The following is a 23,663-nucleotide window of genomic DNA, read 5'->3' on the forward strand; positions in this document are numbered from 1 at the left end:
CAGCAGGAAGCTTGGAAAAGAACACATCAAATTGCTCTACACCTCCATAAGTGTCTCTGAATCGGAGCTTGTCTGTGACCAATATTCTGTCTTTTATTGGTTCCGTCTTGCCCAGCTAAATCTTTATACATACAAAGTCAGACCTTTGAAATGCATTATTTTGTTTTGAGAGAGGCAGACATGGTTCTTGGTGTTGTAGAGGCTCTGAAATGAATGAATCTTTTCTTATTGCAGGCCACAAGGGTGAAATGAGATGATCAGTCACGCAGGGGCAGACATGAGCTGATTTGTCATTTTTCACAATAGAGAAGTTATAACAGATGATAAAATCCAATATTTGGTTTACTTAGGTTTTTTTATATAAAAAAAAAAAAAAAATCACCTTTTCTGTTTTTTCTCAAAACAGTGTGAGATACAGTCAACAACACAGTTATAAAACCTTTACTAGCAACTATTCTGAGCTGTGACTTTAAAGGCAACAGACAGGAAAAAGTACATTTGAGCTTTCCAAAACAAAAATCGGGCACTAGTTTTAAAAATATTTTATACTGCTAGAATGAAATACACTGGAAAATTCGGTGTAGGATTTACTTTGAAGCAATTTTCCCTGAGAAATTGCTAGTAAATATCACAAATAATTACAAAGAAACAACAAGTAAAATTGAATTAAATGTGAAATTTTTAAATAGAAAGACTGAAATATTTTTTATAGGGTCTCGCTGTCACGATACACAAGGCAGAGACAGGAGGGAAGAGTGCAAACAAGGTGGTTTATTGACTGAGGCTGGCAACGAAGACAGATGGCAGGTAAATCGTGAGAACAAGAGAGTTTGAGGGTTCTTAACTCTGGGTCCTTGGAGTCTGCTCAGTTGCAGGAGTCCGGGGAATGAACTGGATCAACAGGCAGGATCGCTGGAACGCTAGAGGCAAGTAAAGACAACAGGTAAAGAACCAAATGGCATCTGGTTAGCTTGCTGTAGTGAACCGTAGATCGGACAGTGAGTGACTGAAAGGAGCGTGCTTTTGAAGGTGGCTTGATTGGTGGCGGCAGGTGCAGGTGATCAGAATCCAGGTGAGTGAGATCTGGTGAGATTGGTGATTGTGAATGGTGTGAGCCGAGGAGGATTCTGGGGTACGGAGTCCAGAGCTGGTGACAGATGACAGATACTCCCTGACATTACCTCCAGGGGCGGGCGCCCTGGAGGCTGGTGCAGGACTGGAACAGGATGGAGACAAGGAGAGCCTCCAGGGCAGATCAGGGAGCTCCGGGAGCCATGGCGGAGCAGGCAGTTCAGGTCGCCATGGCGGATCATGGAGCTCGGGAGGCCATGGCGGATCAGGGGCCTCGGGAGGCCATGGCGGATCAGGGGCCTTGGGAGGCCATGGCGGAGCAGGGGACTCGGGAGGCCACGGCGGATCAGGGGACTCGGGAGGCCACGGTGGATCAGGGGACTCGGGAGGCCATGGTGGTTCCTCCGTGGCCTTGGCTGGCTCGGCCACGGGTATATGGCCCCCCAAAAAAAAATTTCTTCGGGAAATCTTGTAATCCTGGGGGTCGCTAGGTGCTCTGGAGGAGCGGGCTCTTGAGGGCTGGACAGGACCAGCGAAGGCGACGAACTGGAGCTGAACGGGCCCAGCGGAGGCGAAGGAGGCTCAGAGCAGCATGTTAGCACGGTTTCTGGGGTGAGGACGGGTGCCAAGAACCCCGGGGGCAGCGCCATGTCCATTATCGCCGCCTGAGACGCTGGAGCGAGCACTGGGGCTGGAGCCGACACTGGAGCGAGCTCTGGGGCTGGAGCCGACACTGGAGCGAGCTCTGGGGCGCAGCGCCATGTCCATTATCGCCGCCTGACACGCTAGAGCAAGCTCTGGGGCTGGAGCCGACACTGGACCGAGCTCTGGGGCGGGGGCCCTTCCTGGGCTTAACTGGGGATCAGGAGCCCTTCCTGGGCTGAACTGGGGATCAGGAGCCCTTCCTGGGCTGAACTGGGGATCAGGAGCCCTCCGTGGGCTCAACTCGGGAACAGGAGTCCTCCGTGGGCTCAACTCGGGCTCAGGAGCCCTCCCTGGGCTCAACTGGGGATCAGGGTAGCGCTTACGGGGTGCTGGCACTGGAGGGCGCTCTGGAGGAGCAGGCACAGCAAAGCGCTTTGGAGGAGCTAGCACTGGAGTGAGTTTAACGCTTGGTAGGCTTGCCATATTATCTGCCGGCTGACTTGACTCGGGAACTGCCGGCGTTCCTGGGCTGAGGACGTGGGTGGAGCTTTGAAGGATACAGGGGTATTTGGGGTTGAACTCAGGAGCTGGCGCAGCCTCCACTTTGCCAACTTCATGTGTGGATCCTAAAATCCATAATGCAAATTTCAGGTATTGTGCAAATGACCAGCTGGGATCTCCTCGTGGCATTATGAATTGGATCCCCATATCCAGCCCAACCCTGAATCCCTCCATCAAAGTGAGGTCACTGCAGGTGGCTTGGTGGCAGGTGTCTATAAACTCCTCCACATAGTCCTCTAGACACCTGCCATCCTGGAAGATAAAAACAGTACCTCCTCCAGAGAACTCATCCTCCTTCCTGGGGCACACATTAATGGAGGCTAACTTCATCTTTAGATGGGTCCGATCTTCTGTCACGATACACAAGGCAGAGACAGGAGGGAAGAGTGCAAACAAGGTGGTTTATTGACTGAGGCTGGCAACGAAGACAGATGGCAGGTAAATCGTGAGAACAAGAGAGTTTGAGGGTTCTTAACTCTGGGTCCTTGGAGTCTGCTCGGTTGCAGGAGTCCGGGGAATGAACTGGATCAACAGGCAGGATCTCTGGAACGTAGGAGACACTAGAGGTAAGTAAAGACAACCGGTAAAGAACCAAATGGCGTCTGGTTAGCTTGCTGTAGTGAACCGTAGATCGGACCGTGAGTGCTTTTGAAGGTGGCGGCAGGTGCAGGTGATCAGAATCCAGGTGAGTGAGATCTGGTGAGATTGGTGATTGTGAATGTGAACTGGTGTGAGCCGAGGAGGATTCTGGGGTATGGAGTCCAGAGCTGGTGACAGATGACAGATACTCCCTGACACTCGCATACATATGTTGCGCGATTTTCACTACACCATTATCATGGCTAAAAGAACTCACAATTTATATTATAACAATATATATAACATTTTTAGGGTGGAAAGATTCATCATTACAGAGCTCCTAAACCTTTGCAAAAATAAAAAATAAACAGACTTTTGCACAAGAAACTATTGCGTGTTCATGAGAAACTATTGATATTTCACACTTTTCACGTGCACACGTTACAATGTCTGATTTATGTAAACAATATCCTATTTCCTCTGTCCGTCACTGCAATTTTACTGTGAAGAAAATGAGAGTATGAATGCACATGGCTTAATAAAGACCAGTTTGCTCAAAAATGTGCTTTTCTGCCTATATCACGGCCCTTATGTCCGCTTTAAAGCACCCTGAGACAGCCGAGAAACCGTGCCTTGAAATGGGCTAATGGCACAATACTGTGTGCATTGGCAAGTTCAAGGCAGGTCCATAAAGCCAAGTTCAAGGGTCCAGTATACTTATATCACGGCCCTATGTCCGCTTTAATGCATCCTCTGTGGCGGCAGAGAAACCTCGCTGTGAAATGGGCTGAATGGCACAATACGGCTGTGTGTATTGAGCTTTAATTTTGGATTTCGTTAGAGCAGTTTGTGGAGTATGAGGCTGAATCCAGCTCCTTATTCATTTGTCATTTACTGAAGTGCCTTTATTTAATGAGACGCTTTGTCCATATATAGCTCTAGTCACTAAAAGAGCTGTTAGAACTGAATGAAGAAACTCAGCATTTCTCCACAATCTGCAAAGATGCATTAAATCTGACAAAGTGGTTTAATAAAGGATATTTTGATCTTGTGAAAAAAGAAAATTTTAACAAGTTTGCCGTACCTATACATATATTTTAACTGGCATTTAAAGTTTTATGTGGGACAATATATATTTCCCTATTGAAATCCATAATTTGAGCACTTTTTACTGTACCAATCACGTCTAGACCTCAAAATGCATTTTAAATGTCAGAATCAGAATCAGAAAGAGCTTTATTGCCAAGTGTGTTTACACACACAAGGAAATCGTTGTGGTGACAGGAGTTTCCAGTAGAGAAAGTACAGACATAGTGCAGACATACATATAAATCAAGTTAATAAAATGAAATATAACACTAATAATAAAGAGAATAGACAATAAATAAAAAATAATAATAGCTATGGTAATAAACATATAGAGAAAATAGACGGAATTATCAATGTGCAAATGTGCTATTTTACAGAAGTACAGTCCTGAGATGTTATGTATTGTTCAGGTGGAATATAGCCTGAGGGAAAAAGCTGTTCTTGTGCCATTCAGTAATGATATATTTGTGTCGGAATGCAAGAACAGAAACAATGTCTTTGTATTGAAGGCCAAGTTTAAAATAGATCTCAGTTAGTTCATGCACATCCATGCTATTGTTTTCTTCATTGTAAGATGGCAGAAGTGCAATAGGGTCTGGCTGCAGACATGCTCTTGCACTCCTTTTATAACAATAAAGGATGTTTATGACAATAAGCAGTGTGCATGTCTGCCTAGCAAGGTTATTTTCGTAAACGAAAACTAAAACTAAGATGAAAATGATTGATGAAAAAACAATTTCGTAAACTGAAATAAAATAAAAATAGCAAAATTATTCAAAAACTAAAACGAAACTAACCCCTCTCTCCCGGGTCCTCACCGCCACACCTCGTTCTTGTTCCGAGTGGGTCTCCGGCATGGGAGGCAGACGCACTAACAAGGAGGCTAAAGACTGCAGCCACTAGCATCAGTCGCTAGTGCGTCTCTTGAGTGATCTCCCCTACCAGCACCTACCACTGGCCTCCTTTACACAAAGCAGTTTAAAGCAGAGTCCTGCACGGGTCCTGCTTGGTAAACGTGCACTTGCAGTACTTAACAGAACACTCGACCCATTATCCAACAGCAGCACTAATTTAATTCTGTACCCGACCAGACCCATTTAACATAAAGACCGCGAGTCGCGACCCGAACCGCACCCGCGTTAAATCTATTACATCAGGTAATCAAGATTATTTATTTTCTCATGTAACACAAGCAATCAAACCAAAATTAGGCATTCTAAATTGGTGCGCAACGTAATAATTAACAGAAAAAAAGACGAGAATGCACATCCTTTCTGAAAACAATACAAAACTTTAGCATAGCATCTTGTGATCACTCTGCCAGGCTTTCGGAGAAATGTGCATTTGTATACTTTTACCATTTAATCAATCTCAGTATGCCTTAATTTTGTGTCGCTAGACATTTGCATCACTAAGGCTATGAGACATATCTGAGGAAAAATTCATTGCTGGTCGGCACCACCTTGCGTGCAGGTGTGAATTAGCAGAAGGCGAACAATCGTTTCGCGTTTGGTGTGTAAGCACTGTTCGTTGGCGATTCGCCTCGCTTTTTCGCATCATGCTCAGTGCGGAACGGCCTTCAGACTTGCACTCTCAGACACCTGCGCTTCCACAAGTGACGTCACTTGCAATCTTTTTTCATTTTTATTTTTATTTTATTTATTTACAGTGAATCTCTCAGAAATTTACAACAGTAGCCAGGTGGTGAAGACAAGAAAAAATCAACAAAATTAGCCTACAATGTCACTTGCAATCACCACTTGCACTCTCCGCTACCTGCGACATCACTTGCAATCGAAACAAATGGTGCGTTGCCAATGGAGACGAGACGCTGTAGTGGTTAAACGATTAAAACTAATTTAGTACCATAACGTACAGGGTCCTGCAAGTCACCTGTAGGAGAAAAAGACAAGACCCGCTAATCCGTGGCCACAGAACAGCAGAATATGAACGCACCTGTAGGAGAAGAAGACAAGACCCGCAAATATGTGGTCACAGAACAGCATAATACACAATGCGAATATGAACACAATGTCTCTCAAGCCTAAACACTTAATATGGCTTAATGTATTAAGATAATGCTATTAACAGATCAAATTCGATATACAGTTTATTAATATAATGTACTGTATATGTATATGTAAATAGTGTTTTACTCCCATACCACAAAATGCGGCAATGTGGCATAACGGACTAAGGTGATAAAGATCAAATTCAGTCTTATTGTTGATGCATACTAAATACAGGCAAGCAGATATGAACGCACATTAAGAAATGCATTAAGAAAGTGACATCAAAAGGACCAAATCCATACAGGCAAGCAGACGAGCTCAGAACACAATGTGTTAAATTGCACGTTGTGTTCATATACTGGCCATCTGCTTGCCTTGTAGTAGGACATTATATTAATTAACTGTATATCGAATTTCGAATCTTTTAATAGCAATAATACATTAAGCCATATTAAGTGTTTATGGCTTTCTACGAGAGGAAAACGCTTAATGAGAGACTTTGCGCATTGTGTTCAGTCTGCTGTTCTGTGGCCACGGATTTGCGGGTCTTGTCTTTTTCTCCTACACGTGACTTGCAGGACCCTGTACTTTATGGTACAAAATTCGTTTTAATCGTTTAACCACTACAGCGTCTCGTCTCATTGGCAACGCACCATTTGTGTCGATTGTAAGTGACGTCGCAGGTAGCAGAGAGTGCAAGTGGCGATTGCAAGTGACATTGTAATTTTGTATCTTTTTTCTTGTCTTCACCACCTAGCTACTGTTGTAAAATTCTGAGAGATTCAATAAAAAAATAAAAAAATAAATAAAATAAAAAAATGCAAGTGACGTCACTTGCGGAAGCACAGGTGTCTGAGAGTGCAAGTCTGAGGCTGTGTTCTACTCCACTTTTAGACACACATTCGCGAACTTCCCTAAGCACTTCCCCTCGGGGGAATCCCCGCTGCCATTTTGAAGTGCATTCCACTTCGTGACGTGAACGAGGGAAGTTTATATGGACATACCCTCGACCCCTTGATTTTGACCGAGGGAGCGAGTCTGCGTCATATGCACCATTCAGGCCACTCTATAGACCACAATGCAACACGATTATGACGTCATAGCAGATCGCGTTCAATTTATCCCTGCCCCAAACAACTCTATAATATATAAATGATTTTTTTTAAACATTTATAACAGCAACAGCAATGCTGCACCAAACAAATTCATAAGGGGAAAAATGTAAACAATAAACTAACTCTATAGCAGATTCTAAGTGATCATGGGCTTAGGACTTTCCAGTTCAGCCCATTCCAAGGGTTCCGCCAGTAGTGGGCACTCATGCAACATAATCAATGATGTACATCCAAGTGAATGAGAAGGAGGGAAGTTAGCGAGTGAAGGGCATAAAAAAACGGACTGGAACGCAGCCCACGTCTGCAGCCAGACCCTTCTCCAGAAGTGACGCAACTGGAACTGTAACGCGTGAGCTGGCAAAAAGTTTTTAGTGCGCATGCGAAAAGTTTCTTGTGAGCACGCGAAAGTTTCTCTGTACATCTTCAACTTAATAATAATAACTGCTTATTACTTGGATAATAATTGGATGTCATTTGCTTAAAGGGGTCATATAACGTTGCTAAAAAGAACATTATTTTGGCTTTCGCAACGAAACACACAGCATCTCCACGACATGGCGGCAGCGGCAACAATACTACAGCGAGAATAAAAGTTACACCTCCTTTCTTTGTGTATATATTTGGGCGGTGTTATGCAAATCTTCCCACACAGTGACGTAGATATGTGGGGGCGTGTTTGAACGAGGCGTTTTAGGAGGGTGTGGATGAGCGTTCACATTTATAAAGAATATCTCTTTGGGTTTGAGACTTTAATCTTTGCGACTTTACGGATCTTCTGTATGCACAAACAGCTTTAAACACTCCAAAGACACTTCCAAAGGAAAACATGAAATCGCATCATATGACCCCTTTAACTAAATGTGCTGTGAGGTCATGGCACAAATGTACACTACCATAATGCTGTTTTTAAATATTTTGTAATAGAATTTTTGAAATATTTGTTACATACTGTATACCGTTTAACATAAAGAGTTTTTTATAGAAGCCAATAGTGCACTATACAGTAATCAGTATGCTAATAAACAGCCAAAATCTACTCATGTCAGTGATGTAAGCTCTTACCCCTCTTCCTCAAACCTGTCAGACGGCTAATGCTAATGTAAAATGAGACTCAGTATGGTTGTTTTCCTTTAATTAGTGCCAAGACAGTCGTAGTGTTTTGTAAGTTGTTCTCTGTTCCCCCAGTTGTCGCGGGTGATGACCCTGAACTTGGCACTCGCTGAAGAGGGGAGGGAGAGAATTGATGGTTCGTTTAGCTTCATTAATTAGAGCAGGGGTCAGAGTGAGCGCGCAAGGGAGAAACAGAGCTCCAGAGCAGACTGTGTGAACAGCCTCTCTCCTCATCCACCCCTGATTCCCAGCAGTTTTAGCATCTGGATTTAGCTGGTTTTGACACCAGATGATTTCATTGTAGTGATCGTATTAGAGGTAACTAGGGTGATTTCATTCATTCAAATGATATTCATCTTTACTTTTTTCCCTCAAAGTCTACTTATAATCAATGTTTCATGATCAAATACAGTAATAACCCTGCTGAAAACCAGCAGAAAAGTGGCCAAAACCTCTTTAAAACTAGTCAACAGACCAGCTAAAACCATCTAAAACTAGCTGTTTTTTAGCAGAGAATTTATTTAGTTTTATGTTTGTGTTTCTTAGTTTTGTCACTTTTCTACCTTCTCTCACCCTGTTAACATAGTTTTATACGTAAATGAGCTGTGCTATGGTTGGCTAACCTCTTCAAATATGAAATGAGTTCCAACCCCACCAAAATTTCTGAATATTAAATAGGTACTGTTATCTAAATCATAATAGTTTTGATATTGCAAATGCGGTGCCTTCTGAATTACCTGTTTATGCAGATCATTTTCAATAAAGGGTTGTGTTATTGGAGTATGTACATATTAAATTGAACTCTTTTTTTTGTAATATTTTATTCATTTTAAATCCTGTTTTCCATGATATGTCCAATTTAATATTAACGACACTAAAAATGCTCAGTCTGAATCACTCCTCTTTGCTGAGCAGCAGTGGAGCAAAAATATCATAAAACACATTTGCCTCTGTCAATATAAACTATTTTTACACATTTAGAGTTGCAATCACACTCACAATTATTCAGATATTATTATTCTATTTTCTCTATTTACTGTGAAATGACAGATGCTATTCCCAAAATTATTCACGACACAAGCACAGTAGGATTTAGCTTGTTTTAACACCAGATGATTTCATTGCAATTGTCTTATCAGAGGTAACTAGGGTGATGTCATTAATTCATATTGTGGTACTAGATGAATACATTTCTTGGATCTGTTTAAATTAAATGGAGCATATTCACTTTTCCCCCTCAACGTCCATTTCTAATCAGTATTTCAAGATCAAATACAGTCATAACCCTGCTGGAAAACCAGCCTAAAATGACTTGATTTCATGTGGTCTCCCAGACTGGTCAGCTGAAAAGTGAAAAAAAAAAAAACTCTAAAACTAGCCAATAGTTTGTCAGTTTGTCGCCCAAAACAATATTAGCACCCAGCTAAGGCTAATTTCACTTTTTTTTTTTTCAATAGAGAATTTAGTTTATGTGACTCTTTTCTACCCTCTCTCATCCTTTTAACAGGCCAGTGTTCTTTTAAGAGTGTTAAATGTAAATGAGCTGTGCTATGACTGGCTAGCCTCTTCAAATGTGAAATGAGTCACAGCCCCACCAGACTGCTGAATATTGAATAGGTTCTGATATCTAAATCATTATAGTTCTGATATTACAAATGTGATGCCTTCTGAAAGGCCTGTTTTTGCAGATCATTTGTGTTATGAGGCTACTGTATGTGTTCATATTAAAATTAACTCTTTTATTTGTATTATTTTAAATCATGTTTTCCATGATATTTCCCATTTAAATTTAATGACTAAACATGTTTATCTGAATGACTCCTCTTTGCTGAGCAACAGTGTGAGAAGTGTAGAGAAAAAAAAATCACAAAACACATTTGCCTTTATCGATATGAACTATTGTTACACACTTAGGGTTGCAATCACACTAAAAATTATTCCGAAAATGTTTTCACTATTTACTGAAAGAAATGTAAGATGCTAGTCCCAAAATTATTCATGACACAAGCACAGCAGTAATTTGAGTGTCCTCTTTTCCTTATCTTTCAGTGGATGGGAGCTGGTCGTGCTGGTCACCTTGGTCTAAATGCTCAGTGACATGCGGAGGAGGCCACTACATGCGCACACGCACCTGTAACAACCCTCCACCTGCCTACGGAGGTGACATCTGCCTGGGTTTGCATACTGAAGAAGCCCTCTGCAACATCCAACCCTGCCCTGGTACACACACACACACTTTAACACGTGCATGAACTCAGCCTACGTGAACTCTCACACAAACACACTCACACCTTGAATCCGGCAGGAAATTACGTGGCTTTTTTCGGATAGGAAGCCTTTGTCTTGTACCTGCTTTCCTTTCATCATGTCTTGCGTATAAAGCGGCCCGTGGGGGAATGAAAGCAGAGGAAATCAAAATGTCACACTTCATAGAAAAGCAAATGGTAAAGCTGAGCTTGCGATATGAAGATAATATGCATAAGCCCACAGCAGGGAGTGCAAGAGAGGAGGGCAAGATAAGGCGATTGATGACGGAGTCAAACCTCGCACATTGATCCACGGAAAGGTGAATGGGAGAAGAGAGCTTGTATTCAAATGTCAGTCCATCCATTAGCCAGAACTGTAGTGAGGTTACGGAGTGACCTTTTATTAGCTGTGTTCAGGTCTATCTGTCACACCATTCATCACACAAGTGCATGTGTAGCTGTAGCAGCCGGGAGACAGAGGATAGGATAAGTGAGGGGAATGCTAATCAGAAGACCCTTTGTGGAAGTTCCCCTAAACTGGATTCCAACCTTTTTAGGTTCCCTTGTACAGTCTAGTTTAAATTAGCTTGGATGCCAAACAGATAATCAGTTCACTCATACGATAACCAAAATTTCAAGCCTTTCTTGCTGGAAAATAAAAGTCTAATCTGCCAAGAAGGTCTAGTTTCTTTGTTTTAAAGTCCCGATATACTTCAGGCTATTCGAAAAATGAACTATGATGATTTTGAACAAAATCAAGCCAAAATTAAGTTTGTTTGGAGTTTGTTTTGGGAGTTCAAAACAGCTTGCCAAAGTAAACTTTCCGGAAAAGTTTTCTCCAGGTGGTAAACACCTTTGAACTACCATTGGTCTGTGGCGATTATGTAATAGGTGGGTGTGAATCTGGGGCTCTGCCTTCTTTGATATGGAAAACTTCTAATGAGTTTTCTTCTAAGTATGTCAAGGTCAGACCCGAGGAAAAACATGAACACAATGGAGATCTGCTTTATAGTAGAAATTGAAGTTGTGATTCTAATTGAAAGTGACACTGACACATTTTTTCATGCTTAAAAGGTCATAAAACCCTAAAACACTTTTTTATGATTTTGAACAAAATCAAGCCAAAATGAAGTTTGTTTGGAGTTTGTTTTGGGAGTTCAAAACAGCTTGCCAAAGTAAACTTTCCGGAAAAGTTTTCTCTAGGTGGTAAACACCTTTGAACTACCATTGGTCTGTGGCGATTATGTAATAGGTGGGTGTGAATCTGGGGCTCTGCCTTCTTTGACATGGAAAACTTCTAATGAGTTTTCTTCTAAGTATGTCAAGGTCAGACCCGAGGAAAAACATGAACACAATGGAGATCTGCTTTATAGTAGAAATTGAAGTTGTGATTCTAATTGAAAGTGACACTGACACATTTTTTCATGCTTAAAAGGTCATAAAACCCTAAAACACTTTTTTTTAGATCTTAACAGATATGTATGGGTTGCACATCAATGAAAACAATATTAGCACTCATTGTGTTTATTATTAAGGGGAAAGTGGTTGTTTTTCGTTTTTCAGAGACATTTCATTCTTCCAGTTTAAAAAGCAATGTTGATGCAACGGCACAAAATGTGAGGTGCATGCATCAATTCGGAGTTGTGACTGGCTGAATAGTATGTGTATATGTCATCGGTTTCTAAATGTTTCTCCGCATTTATCAGGAGAATGATCTCTTTCAGTCCAATCCCTTCCCTGCCATCTTCTCACACTCTTTTTCAAATCTGAGGTGTGAACCACCAATGCTATAATAAGGGGTTTCATGACTGTAATACTGTAAAGCAGCTTGATTTAAAGCAAGCTATTGTGCTGTATAAATAAACGTGGCATGAGTGCCAAATTGCAGAGCTGGTGCAAACATATTCACATCACTATCTTCAGAATCAGAATCAGAAGAGCTTTATTACCAAGTATGTTTACACACACAAGGAATTTGACTTGACGACAGGAGCTTCCAGTGTAGAAGAAAGTACAGACATAGTGCAGACATACATGATAGTGCAGACATACATAGGAATAACACAGTAGAGATGGAATATAAAACTAATGTAAGAAAAAAAACAGAAATTAAATAATGTACTATATACAGAAATAGAAGTATAGATAAAAAATGTAATTGTTTAGATAAATGTACAGATATGTTATAAGTGTGCAGATATGTTATTTACAAAGTGTGCCGTTTACAAGTGTACAAATTTTGGATTCTGTATATAAATATGCCAGTTGTGATGGATGATGTCAGTTGTTCAGATGCTTTCTGAACTGCTGCTTTCTCACCTTTGTTATTTTGCTGTGTTTATTTTGTTATTGAGAGAAAAGTGCACAGTACATATTTATATATATATTTATCTAAATGCCACTCTAAGCAGCACCAGTGGCATCAGGTTGTTTACTAACAGTATACCAATACTGCATTTTACACTTCTTAACACTATTAAACAAAAAACAAAAAAGAACTTTGCTTTGAGTATATCAGGGCCTTTAGAGGGATCTTGGGCAATTGTCAGGCTGGGAAACTAGCTAGATCATCTTACACCATCTAGAGACCAGCAGACCATCTGGGCTGGTTTAAAGGGTCATGAATTCCCCTGTTTCAGAACCAGTTAGGTCTCACAGCAGTTTTGAAAAATTTTACAAAAGTGGGCATGATTAGCTACAGGGGAAAGAGGGGAGACGGAAAACACATCAGCGGCTTCAGATCCAGTCAGTTTTATTGCACTCTTGTTGAGTTAAAAGCATCAAAGGTTCCTACAAATGCACATTGCTCTTCACCATTGTACTGTACACATCAAAATGAACAAATATGCTATACATGGTTTTGTAAGCTCACAGTACATTATACAAATACACATATCCTGTGATAGCTAGATTTTAATGTTCAAATAAAGGCACAACCATTTGCATTTGTACTCTGCACTGTGAAAATGAATGCACTGTTGCATTTTTAATAAGTTTTGAGACTTATTTTGTAATGTTTATATAGGCAGATTGATCAATTGTATCAAGAAGCTCTAAAGACCAGTTACGTTTGTGTCAGATACTCAGGGTATATGGATGAGAACATATGCCATGCAGAAACTCTTGTGATCCATGAATGCATCTACGTGATTGAAGCATCTGCCATAAAAAGGCAACACATGCTGTCGTGAATAATTAAGAGAAGCGTCTTCTAATAGGATAAGGACAAGCAGTCTCATGAATGATTGAGACACTGATGAGTCATCGATGTACTATACAGTAGGTGTAAGAAAAAAAAAGTTATTAAGCAGGGTTGTCACCAAAATTGCCACCATTAAAATCACCATGAAATGAAAATGGACCCAATATACTTTATGGATAGATAGATAGATAGATAGATAGATAGACAGACAGACAGACAGACAGACAGATAGATAGATAGATAGATAGATAGATAGATAGATAGATAGATAGATAGATAGAAAGAAGCCTCTTCACATTCACTTTGCATCTGATTTGGGCTTGTTGTTGTCATGTACAGAGAGCTGGTCTGATTGGTCCGAATGGTCCCCCTGTGACTCATCAGGGTCTCAGGTTCGCCTGCGGCATTGTGACGCCCTGTTTCCCACCGGCAACCAGTGCTCAGGCAACAGCAGTGAAACTCGTGCCTGCCTGCCCATCTCCAACTTCATCCCAGGTGAGCACAGAAACTCACACACATATACACTCAAACACTTGCCATATCGACCCCTGGACAAACAGGGATCTTCCCTTATTGACAAGAAGTAATGTGAGACACACCAAACCATTGATTTCTGCAGTGCAGGGATAATTAGCCTCTCATCCTCTGCCCTGTCTAAGTGGCATGAGCGAACAAATGCATTACGCCGATATGTTTTGTGTAGCATCCAAGATTTACAAACTCAAACATGAGGGTGCTAATTGTAAGAAAGTACTTCCTTCTCTGATGATGAGCTACAATGAACACAGTCACCTTATTTTGAATGTGCTCATCTTTAAAATGATGAGTTATTATGTGATCTGCCGCTTTATAGAGATGGAAATAGCTAAACGTGTGATCGTCAGGGGAGTTATTACCTCGCTTACAGTGTAGCGCAGGGAGTGAATTTTTAAGACCATTCTGTAAATCTTGTGTAAATATTGTCTGGCCTGCAGAGCCCTCATGTCTCTCACAGAGTAACATTCCATTACAGCTCGTTAGAAAAGTTTTATACCTCATTTACTTCCATTACTGATCATAAAAATGCGTCGCAGGTGCCACTTTCCTTATTCAGCCTTTGAATTTCACGATAATAGGTTGAGTTTGAAATTCACTTGCTGTAATGTTCTGAAACTTCTAAAGACCTCATTTATCAGCCTGACGGATTCATTTCCCTGTTCTTCCCTTGATTTTTTTCTTTTTTCCTCAGAAACATCTGTTGCACGTTCAAGTCAGGAGGAAAGATGGTGTGGAGGTAAGTAGTGTACAAGCAGCCTTATATCGCCGACCAGCGAACTAAACATATTATTGTATATATTATTGTATCCCATTTATTACATGGCTACTTGCCAAATAAAAAAGTATATGGACATTGATTTAAGTTGAAATTATCCTATTATTCTAGCTTAGTTTAGCAGATCAGCTGAAATCTTCCACTAATAAAAAGCCAAAGTAATTTTTTTCTGTGGATTAGCTAGCTAAAATGTATACACTACCATTCAAAAGTTTAGGATCAGTAAGTTTTTCCACAAGAATGTAATAAATTGGTTAAAAGTGACAGTATAGAAAATTATAATGTTACAAAATATTTCAGTTTTGAATAAATGTTGTTCGGTTGCACTTTCTATTCATCAAAGAATCCTGGAAAAAAAGTATCACCGTTTCCACAAAAATATTGAGCAGCACAACTGTTTTCAATGTTTGCATCAGCATATTTAATCAGCATCATTTATTTGCCACCACAAGAATAAAATATGTAAAAATAGAAAAAAAAGTTACAAAATTACAATTTTAAATTGTAATAATATTTCACAATATTACTGTTTTAATGTATTTTTGACCCAATAAATGCAGCCTTAGTGAGAATAAAGCCGCTTTTCCACCAAAATTGCCTGGAACTTTTTTTCCCCCAGACCTGTTGCTGTCTGCGTTTCCATCCGGCCTAAAGTACCGTGAAGATTAGGCAAATCGTCTGGTGACATAGGACTGCGCACGACTCCTCCTCCCAGTCCAGGAGGGGGCGCTAATGTCAAACAATGATAATGTCATACAAAACTACGGGCAATCATAATTTTTTTTGTCACCGTTTCCAGTTCCTGCTGGATTTCATCCTCTGGACTGCACCAGCAACGCACCGCAACAGGCTTTTAAAAAGGGTGGTTGAAATACAATGCTGCGTAGAGTCAACCAATCCAAATGCTGCGTGAACTCAACCAATCAGCATGTTCAGCACCCAAGTCCCACCCCCGAAAGTTCCGGACCTTTAAAAAAGTACTACCTCGTGAGCAGGGACTTTCTGAGGGGCAAATTTTTACCCAGAACTTTATTTAGATCCTGGTTCCTGCGGTGGAAACACACCGAGTACCGCCCCAAAGTCCCTAGTTCCTGGGGAAAGTTCCTGTGGTGGAAACGGGCTTTATGAGACTTCTTTAGATTCTAGGAGACCCAAACTTTTGAATGTAGAATATATTACAATTTTCTCCTCCAAGGTCATACAAGAGACATTAAAGTAGCAGCATTATGTTTTCCTTTGAACAACAGTGAAATATACAGTTCAGTGTTCATTATGCAAGCATATTTGATTGCTCAATGTCACAACTGACCAGTCAAAATCCAGTATTCCAGAGAACAACATAATTCTAGTTGCTAATTATCCAATGTGAATCAAAACTGAGGTTCAATACACTGATTACAAAGACAATGGGCCTCAAAGCTTTTTGGGACCCATTAAACAAATATGCATTTTGAATGTCTTGCCACTGTAAAGTCCTTCCATTTATAGCAATTATTAACTGTTCATGCACACTCACAGGGCAACAGCAATGCTGACTGTAATTTACTATAGTGTTTAATTGGCTCAGGTAATGGATCATTGATATCCTCTGGCTTCAGGATCAGTGCCCCAGCCATCATGCTTGCATCAGATCATTTAGCCATTAGCCGTTTTGCCTCTCTTGCCAGACTTCAATGTGTTCCACATGATCGCCGTGGGCCTGAGCAGCTCCATACTCGGCTGTCTGGTGACCCTACTGGTGTACACTTACTGTCAGAGATACCAGCAGCAGTCCCATGATGCCAAGGTCATCCACCCCATCTCCGCCGCCCCGCTCAACACCAGCATCACCAACCACATCAACAAACTGGACAAGTACGACTCAGTTGAAGCCATTAAGGTAGGTGTTATTCACTCGTACTATCAGCAATGTTATTAATATGGGAAATGAGATTATGGATTTAGTATGTGGTCTGTGTGTGAATATGTGCGATGTGTCTTGTGACTAAATCAATTCATACATTCATACACTGCTTTCTCATAAGTGAAGTTTTGATTCAGTTTGTATACTCAGTGTTTGTGTGAGATTGTCTCAAATTAAATCAGAAACCAATATGCAGCTCATGTCAGTAGTTTTCTGAGAATGTTATTGTTGTTAGTGGGTTACTTAAACCCTGAAAAATGAACCTTTCTCTTAAATTTAGTTTTTTTTTTTATTATTACATAATGCTTTAAAGTTATGCAGTGCACGCTGAGATTTAGACACATGGATCATTTTTTCATAAGCACAGCGAAAATAAAGCTCACCATCATTTTTCACATTTAGTCAGAAGGACAGTTAAGGCTTCATTAGACATGAATGTACAAGACTCATGACTAATTACAGAAAGTTCTCCTCAGTTATTGCTTGTTCAGACACTTTTGTGAAGTTGCATATTTCATCAGCTGGATATATTGCACTAGAATAGCATCACTTACACAATATCCCAGCTGAAGGGTAATGTAACAAATGACTCTTTGTTTTACTGTCCTGAGACTGTACAAGTTCACTCGCCAGGCTTTCTACTGATGACAGGAATAAATGAAATTCAAGGCTATATAATACTATTGACATGCACAACTTACTTGTCGTATTGTTGTATTGTCTCTTCTTCTGAATGCTGTCAGTTTGTTACTGTAAGTATGGAATATATTTTCCCATACAGGATCCTTAAAGTCAACATGACATCAAATAGATCCTATTTACTTTCTTAATATGCATTCCTGTGATTCGTCCATGTTATTCTAAAGAAAAACATCTTCATAATATTTCATCAAAGTGATTTGAAAAGAATTCTGAAATGGCTGATGTCACCTAGACCATGTTAAAAGGGAAAATAATGTTAATTAATAGCCAAAGAGCTTCATGTCGTTCCAAACCCACACTGAAAAAAATTATTTGTATGTTTTACAAGAAAACACTATTTCAGTCTGTCTACATTCTACAAAATGTCATGTTTAATTCAATGTGTTTCTTTGTAAATATTTGTGAAATTTACTAGCAATTTCTGAATGAAAATTGTTTCAAAGTCAAATTTTTTTCAGTGCATAAGACTTCCGTTCATCTCCAGAACACAAAGTAAGATATTTTTAATATTCTCCCATCATTTTTGTCTATCCATTGAAAGTCCACACGGCCAAAACTTACATACGTCAAAAAGTCTTCCAGAAAGTAATCCATATAAATTAAGTGGTTTAGTCCATGTTTTCTGATCAAATGGATTATGCGATTACATTTTTTATGTAATTTTGTACTATTTTTAGATGCATAAAAAGTTCTGGTTGTGTGGACTTTCAGTGGATGGATTAAAATGATAATAGAATATAGAAAATATTTTTCTTTGTGCTCTGAAAATAAAAGTTTTCTGGGTTTGGAACAACATGAGGGTGAATAAGTTAAACAAATTTTTCATTTTGGGGTAAATGATCTCTTTTATGTAATTAAAAAACTACAGTTCTAGCTATTATACATTTACCATCGAGATACATCATGATGCTTTTCAGAGTGAACTTGGCATTAAACCTCAACACCCCGGTCAAAAATCCTCCTTAAAAGTGGGAGTTTTGGTGTTTTAGGAGATAAATAGAGTACCACAATTGACTGTACTCCATTCTGGTATGAAATAACCTGATGGATGAAATTTACTCCTGCCTGACATTTTTTCCTTTTTAATTATTCTGGTTTACTTTGAAGTCTTTCATTACGGAGGTACAATGGTTTGTGAGGGTGTTTCATGTTGACTTTAATGATAGCTTCACAAACAGACCAAAAATGACAGTGTAGGCCTTCTTTCTGTCTCCTGCTGCCCTGAGGATGATTGTGCTCCATTCCTCTTTTCAGCCTGATGTTTCCGTTCTCTTGCCTTTGGACGAGCACCACATTTGCCAGCCTTTGTCTTCTAACACTGGTGTAGCGCGAGGCCTGGAGATTTTCTACTAACTCTTGACCGGCATTACCTTCCTCTCCTCTGACTCTCAGACCTCTCGCGAATCCCCTCTCCTTCCCCTGACCCTCGTGTACGTGGCAGGTGTGCTCACCCATTCGTTCTGTCTGCATATGTCACCAGCATTTCCCATCATCCCACAGAGCAAATACTGAGGCTTGTGAAAAGGCAGTGTAATGTTGGTGTCATGTCGTGATTATGGCTGTCTACGACCATTTTGTTGCATGCGTTTCCCCCCCCGTTTCTTTTATTCTCTACCTTCTAAATCGGATTAATCTTTTTTTCTAAATTATTATTTTGCTTGCTTGTTATTGCCACCCCACTGAGCTTGGTATTGGCTTACAGCTTTGTTGCATTTCTTTTAATTGTTCTTTCTAATTATGTAGGAGACTGAATAAATATTTTTTTATAAACATTTTAAAATAAACACATATGTTGTTTATTTTAAATGATTATTAAAATAATAACATTATTAAAATAAAAAAAACTTTTTTTATATTTATGAACCTTGTCAATAGTTTTAATAATCAAAACAGAAAATAATCAAGAAAGAAAAAAATAACTGCATAAACGTCTTATTTGTTTTATTTTATTATTTTAATAAACATTTTATAATAAATTATTTTTATACTTTTTGTGTAAATTGGCTTCTTTAAATGGCTGACACAGAGGTACAGTGAAATCATGTTGAGCATATGGGTGGCAGAAACAACTAAAAATAAATTTATGAGTTTGTATGAAAAGCTTTGTTTACTTAGCCATTTCCATCTGTCTTGATGCTGTGATGTTTTGACTGCTCCTTTTATTATTCTGTGAATGATACTAACTTTTCTTGCTGTTTTTTTTTTTTTAAGTTAGTAATGTATAGTCAGCCAAGTGGAATCAGTCTTTTGTTAAACCCTCTTCATGGTTTGGCCATCATTCAGTCTCAAAGCAAGATTTTTGTTCAGATTTTCAAGTGATTTGTGATTTGATTTCATTTTTTGCCTAGATCCACAACCCCAATACAGTCTGACTTTTCATCCATGCAAACAAAATCAAGTATTTTCCATTTCTGTTCTCTTATCTCTGTAACTGAAAACATATTTTTCTCTTATCCACAGGCTTTCAATAAGAATAACTTGATCCTGGAGGAAAGAAATAAGTATTTCAACCCTCAGCTAGCAGGAAAAACATATACCAACGCATACTTCACTGACGTCAACACTTATGACGACTTTTAAAAATGGATCTGTGATTCCAGTAATCTTCATCACATTAACTTCAGCACCTAGTGATTTTAATTTTTGCCTCTTTTTCTCCGTGGGTTACCCGGATAAATAAAAAGACATTTTACATGGGACCGTTTTACTATCAAATGCTAATAAAGCTGTACAGAACCATTTTCACAGTTAACAAGGACATCATGCTCTCCAGTTGTGCGGACATCATTAAATTAAATTGAACTATGGTGGACAAATAAAGCAGGCGATTTGATTCAACCGAGATGCCGATAAACTCTCGCCATAGAGATGGCACATGGACGCTTTGCATGATTCTCATCTAATGTGTTTTCCTTTATCGTTGCTTCATTTATTTGCATGGTTGGTCGCATTCCAGTGTTTGTGGGTGGGGTCTGTGTCCTAAATGGGTGGAGCCTTCTTGGACTGCTTTGTTTCCTGTGCCGAATCAGAAGCCCCTGTGCCTCACTGAGGACCTACAGTGGTCTCCAGTGCATCTGCCTGCCCTATCACAGGGTTTTGCCACAACAGGCATACAGAATCCATATGTAGATACCACGGTCTCTGAAAAACGTGTTAATGTATCTCTCAATATGTTGCACTTGTTAGTCGAGCTCTTAGCAGTGGTGGGAATCTCTGTGTTTTTGTTGTAAAATACACTTTTCATGACGCATATGTCAGTGTAGCTTTTATAGATGAGTCTATTCTGAAAAAAAAAAGTGTTTGTTTGTTTCAAAGTAACCCTGTTCTGTCACCAAAACAAGACTTGTCATATTAACATTAGTCTTTATGTGGTGTAAGTTCTGCAAAAAAGAGAGAATGTGAAACGCTACAGGACCTTTTTATGTAAAACATTGATCATTTGAATATTATCGACATGTTTCTATTTGTTTAGTTGTTAGTAGTTCAAGATTTCATGAGGAAACAAGTATTATCTGTAAAAACAAACTGCTTTTTAGCACAAAAACTGCTTTTTCAGCTTTTATTTTCTTTATTTGAATGAATTTACTTATAAACTTAACCATCCATCCATTATGGAGAGGTGCTTGGGAATCCACTTTTTCAATTTCTACTAATTCTTTTCTACTTGTAAAACTTTGTTTGCTTGTTTTATGTGCATAAATTAAAATTGCTTCATATACCTCACTGTGTTCAATCTATGAAATGTTACATGCAGAGTTGTTGCTTAAAGGGATAGTTCACCCAAAAATGAAAATCACCCAATGATTTACTCACCCTCAAGCCAGGTGTATATGACTTTCTTCTTTCAGACGAATACAATCGGAATTATATATAAAAAAATGTCCTGTCTCTTCCAAGCTTTATAATAGCAGTGAATGGGTGTTGAGATTTTGAAGTCCAATAAAGTCGTTGCCTAATGGTTAGAGAGTCAGACTTGTAACCCAAAGGCTGCGGGTTTGAGTCTCTGTACTGCCAGGGATTGTAGGTGGGGGAGTAAATGACCAGCGCTCTCTTCCACCCTCAATACCATGACTGAGGTGAGACCCTTGAGCAAGGCACCAAACCCCCAACTGCCCCCTGGGTGCCACAGCAAAAATGGCTGCACACTGCTCTGGATGTGTGTAAGGCCATTTTGAAGTCCAATAAAGTCGTTGCCTAATGGTTAGAGAGTCAAACTTGTAACCCAAAGGTTGCGGGTTTGAGTCTCTGTACTGCCAGGGATTGTAGGTGGGGGAGTAAATGACCAGTGCTCTCTTCCACCCTCAATACCATGACTGAGGTGAGACCCTTGAGCAAGGCACCGAACCCCCAACTGCTCCCTGGGCGCCAGCGCTCTCTTCCACCCTCAATACCATGACTGAGGTGAGACCCTTGAGCAAGGCACCAAACCCCCAACTGCCCCCTGGGTGCCACAGCAAAAATGGCTGCACACTGCTCTGGATGTGTGTAAGGCCTTCTGAAGCAAAGCATTGTGTTTGCATAAGAAAAATATCCATATTTAAAACTTTATAAATGTAATCTTCCCTAATTGTCCAATGCACATTAGAGAGTGGCGTTCCTTCCAGCGGATGATGTAGTACGTAGGCGTATCCTAATCTCCGCTGAGAATATGCTAGTCTCTCAAGAACCCAGTTTTGTTTACAGCAAAGGAAACCCAGTCTCCTTTTATATCGAACTCCTCTAACATTTTTCTCTACAAATCCTCGTTTTGTACTTCTAATTCGTGATGGTGTTTTGTTTTGCTCTCTCCACTCTCCAGTTCGTCACTTCTCACCGGAGCTTACGCTACACCTGCGTCCTATGTCATCCTGGCACGTCATAAGTCATTACTACTATGAGTCCGTTTTGGACTTTCTGTGTGAGAGCGCCCTTCTGCTTAGAGTATGAAAGAAACATACTGTACATTGCATGAGAATGTTTAGTGCTCCATAATGTTCACATCTCCTCATTTTGCATACAAATAAAATCTTTTCTCTCTAAATTTAAATCTAGATTTATTCACACTGGCCCCTGAAAACCTCTCTTTGTGAACACACTTGCCCCAAAAAATTGTGGGAGGACAAATTTACTTTTTTATTAAAAATGTGTTTGTGTGGGGGGAGGGGGGATTATTTTGATTATTGATTATTTTTGCAGAATTAGCTTTATATATATTACTGATATAAGTAACCTTGTGGAATGAGGACTCAGAACACATTAAACAATATTGGGATCACTTTATTGACTATGCCGGATGCTTTGTTTCTAGACTATTTGTGGGTGGCTGCTTGTTGTTTCACCTATCAATTCGTGCCGATAAAATATAATAGGGTAAATCCTGTATAGTGACTTATCCTATATAGTGCTTTCATAAAGCAAGTAGTGCATACACTTGTAGCTGTTATGTATCATTCTTAAGTCATTCTTTTGAGGCACGCGCAAGCGCACGAACCCCACCCCCCCATAAAAAAAAGTGGGCTCCCCCAAAGTCCACGGTATAGTCCGAACACTGGGGCTCTCTCATAATTCTGCCCAAAACACTGCCATGAATAAAGAATGGTATCAAAACATCCTGCAAGAGTGAACTTCTTCCAACGATACATGAGCAATTTGGTGATGATCCATGCATTTTCCAGCATGATGGAGTACCATGTCACAAAGCAAGAGCCAAGAGTGATAAAGAAGTGGCTCGAAGATCATTACATTGAAATTTTGCATCCGTGGCCAGGCAACTCCCCGGGTCTCAATCCCATAGAGAACTGCCAAAATTTTTGGCCATGACTGTACATAACATACTGTAGTGTTTGTGCAAAGAACCGTGGGAAAATATGTGTTTATTAATCAAATCTGTCTGTGTATATACTAGGGGTGGAACGGTTCGTGGAAAAAAATCGAACTGTACGGTTCTCCACACACGGTTCGGCACGCGCTAGGACCGCAGTTCAACTTAAATCTGACAACGCATCTGTAATATGGTTTGTTATAAATAACACGTAAAACAAACAGGGTTCGGCTAATGTATGTTTCTGTTGATAGATGCGCATTCTGGCTTCCCAGTGCATTACAACAACAGCGATGGGAAAAAAAAAAAAAAAAAA

At 39.9% G+C, this 23,663-nt stretch overlaps 1 protein-coding gene across 1 annotated transcript in view; it reads left to right on the forward strand.

The window, feature by feature from the left end:
* The window catches only part of sema5a (sema domain, seven thrombospondin repeats (type 1 and type 1-like), transmembrane domain (TM) and short cytoplasmic domain, (semaphorin) 5A), a 79,538-nt gene extending 58,285 nt beyond the window's left edge, over positions 1–21,253 (forward strand). The window contains exons 15-19 of the mRNA XM_016495259.1: positions 10,232–10,402; positions 13,970–14,125; positions 14,859–14,903; positions 16,610–16,821; positions 20,008–21,253. Coding sequence (XP_016350745.1) covers positions 10,232–10,402; positions 13,970–14,125; positions 14,859–14,903; positions 16,610–16,821; positions 20,008–20,127 — 704 coding nt within the window. The 3' untranslated portion in view covers positions 20,128–21,253. The remainder of the gene's footprint in view (positions 1–10,231; positions 10,403–13,969; positions 14,126–14,858; positions 14,904–16,609; positions 16,822–20,007) is intronic.
* The last annotated feature ends 2,410 nt before the right edge of the window (positions 21,254–23,663 follow it).

Source organism: Sinocyclocheilus anshuiensis, unplaced genomic scaffold (assembly GCF_001515605.1).
Source record: "Sinocyclocheilus anshuiensis isolate Anshui unplaced genomic scaffold, SAMN03320099.WGS_v1.1 scaffold110, whole genome shotgun sequence".
NCBI lineage: Eukaryota > Metazoa > Chordata > Actinopteri > Cypriniformes > Cyprinidae > Sinocyclocheilus > Sinocyclocheilus anshuiensis.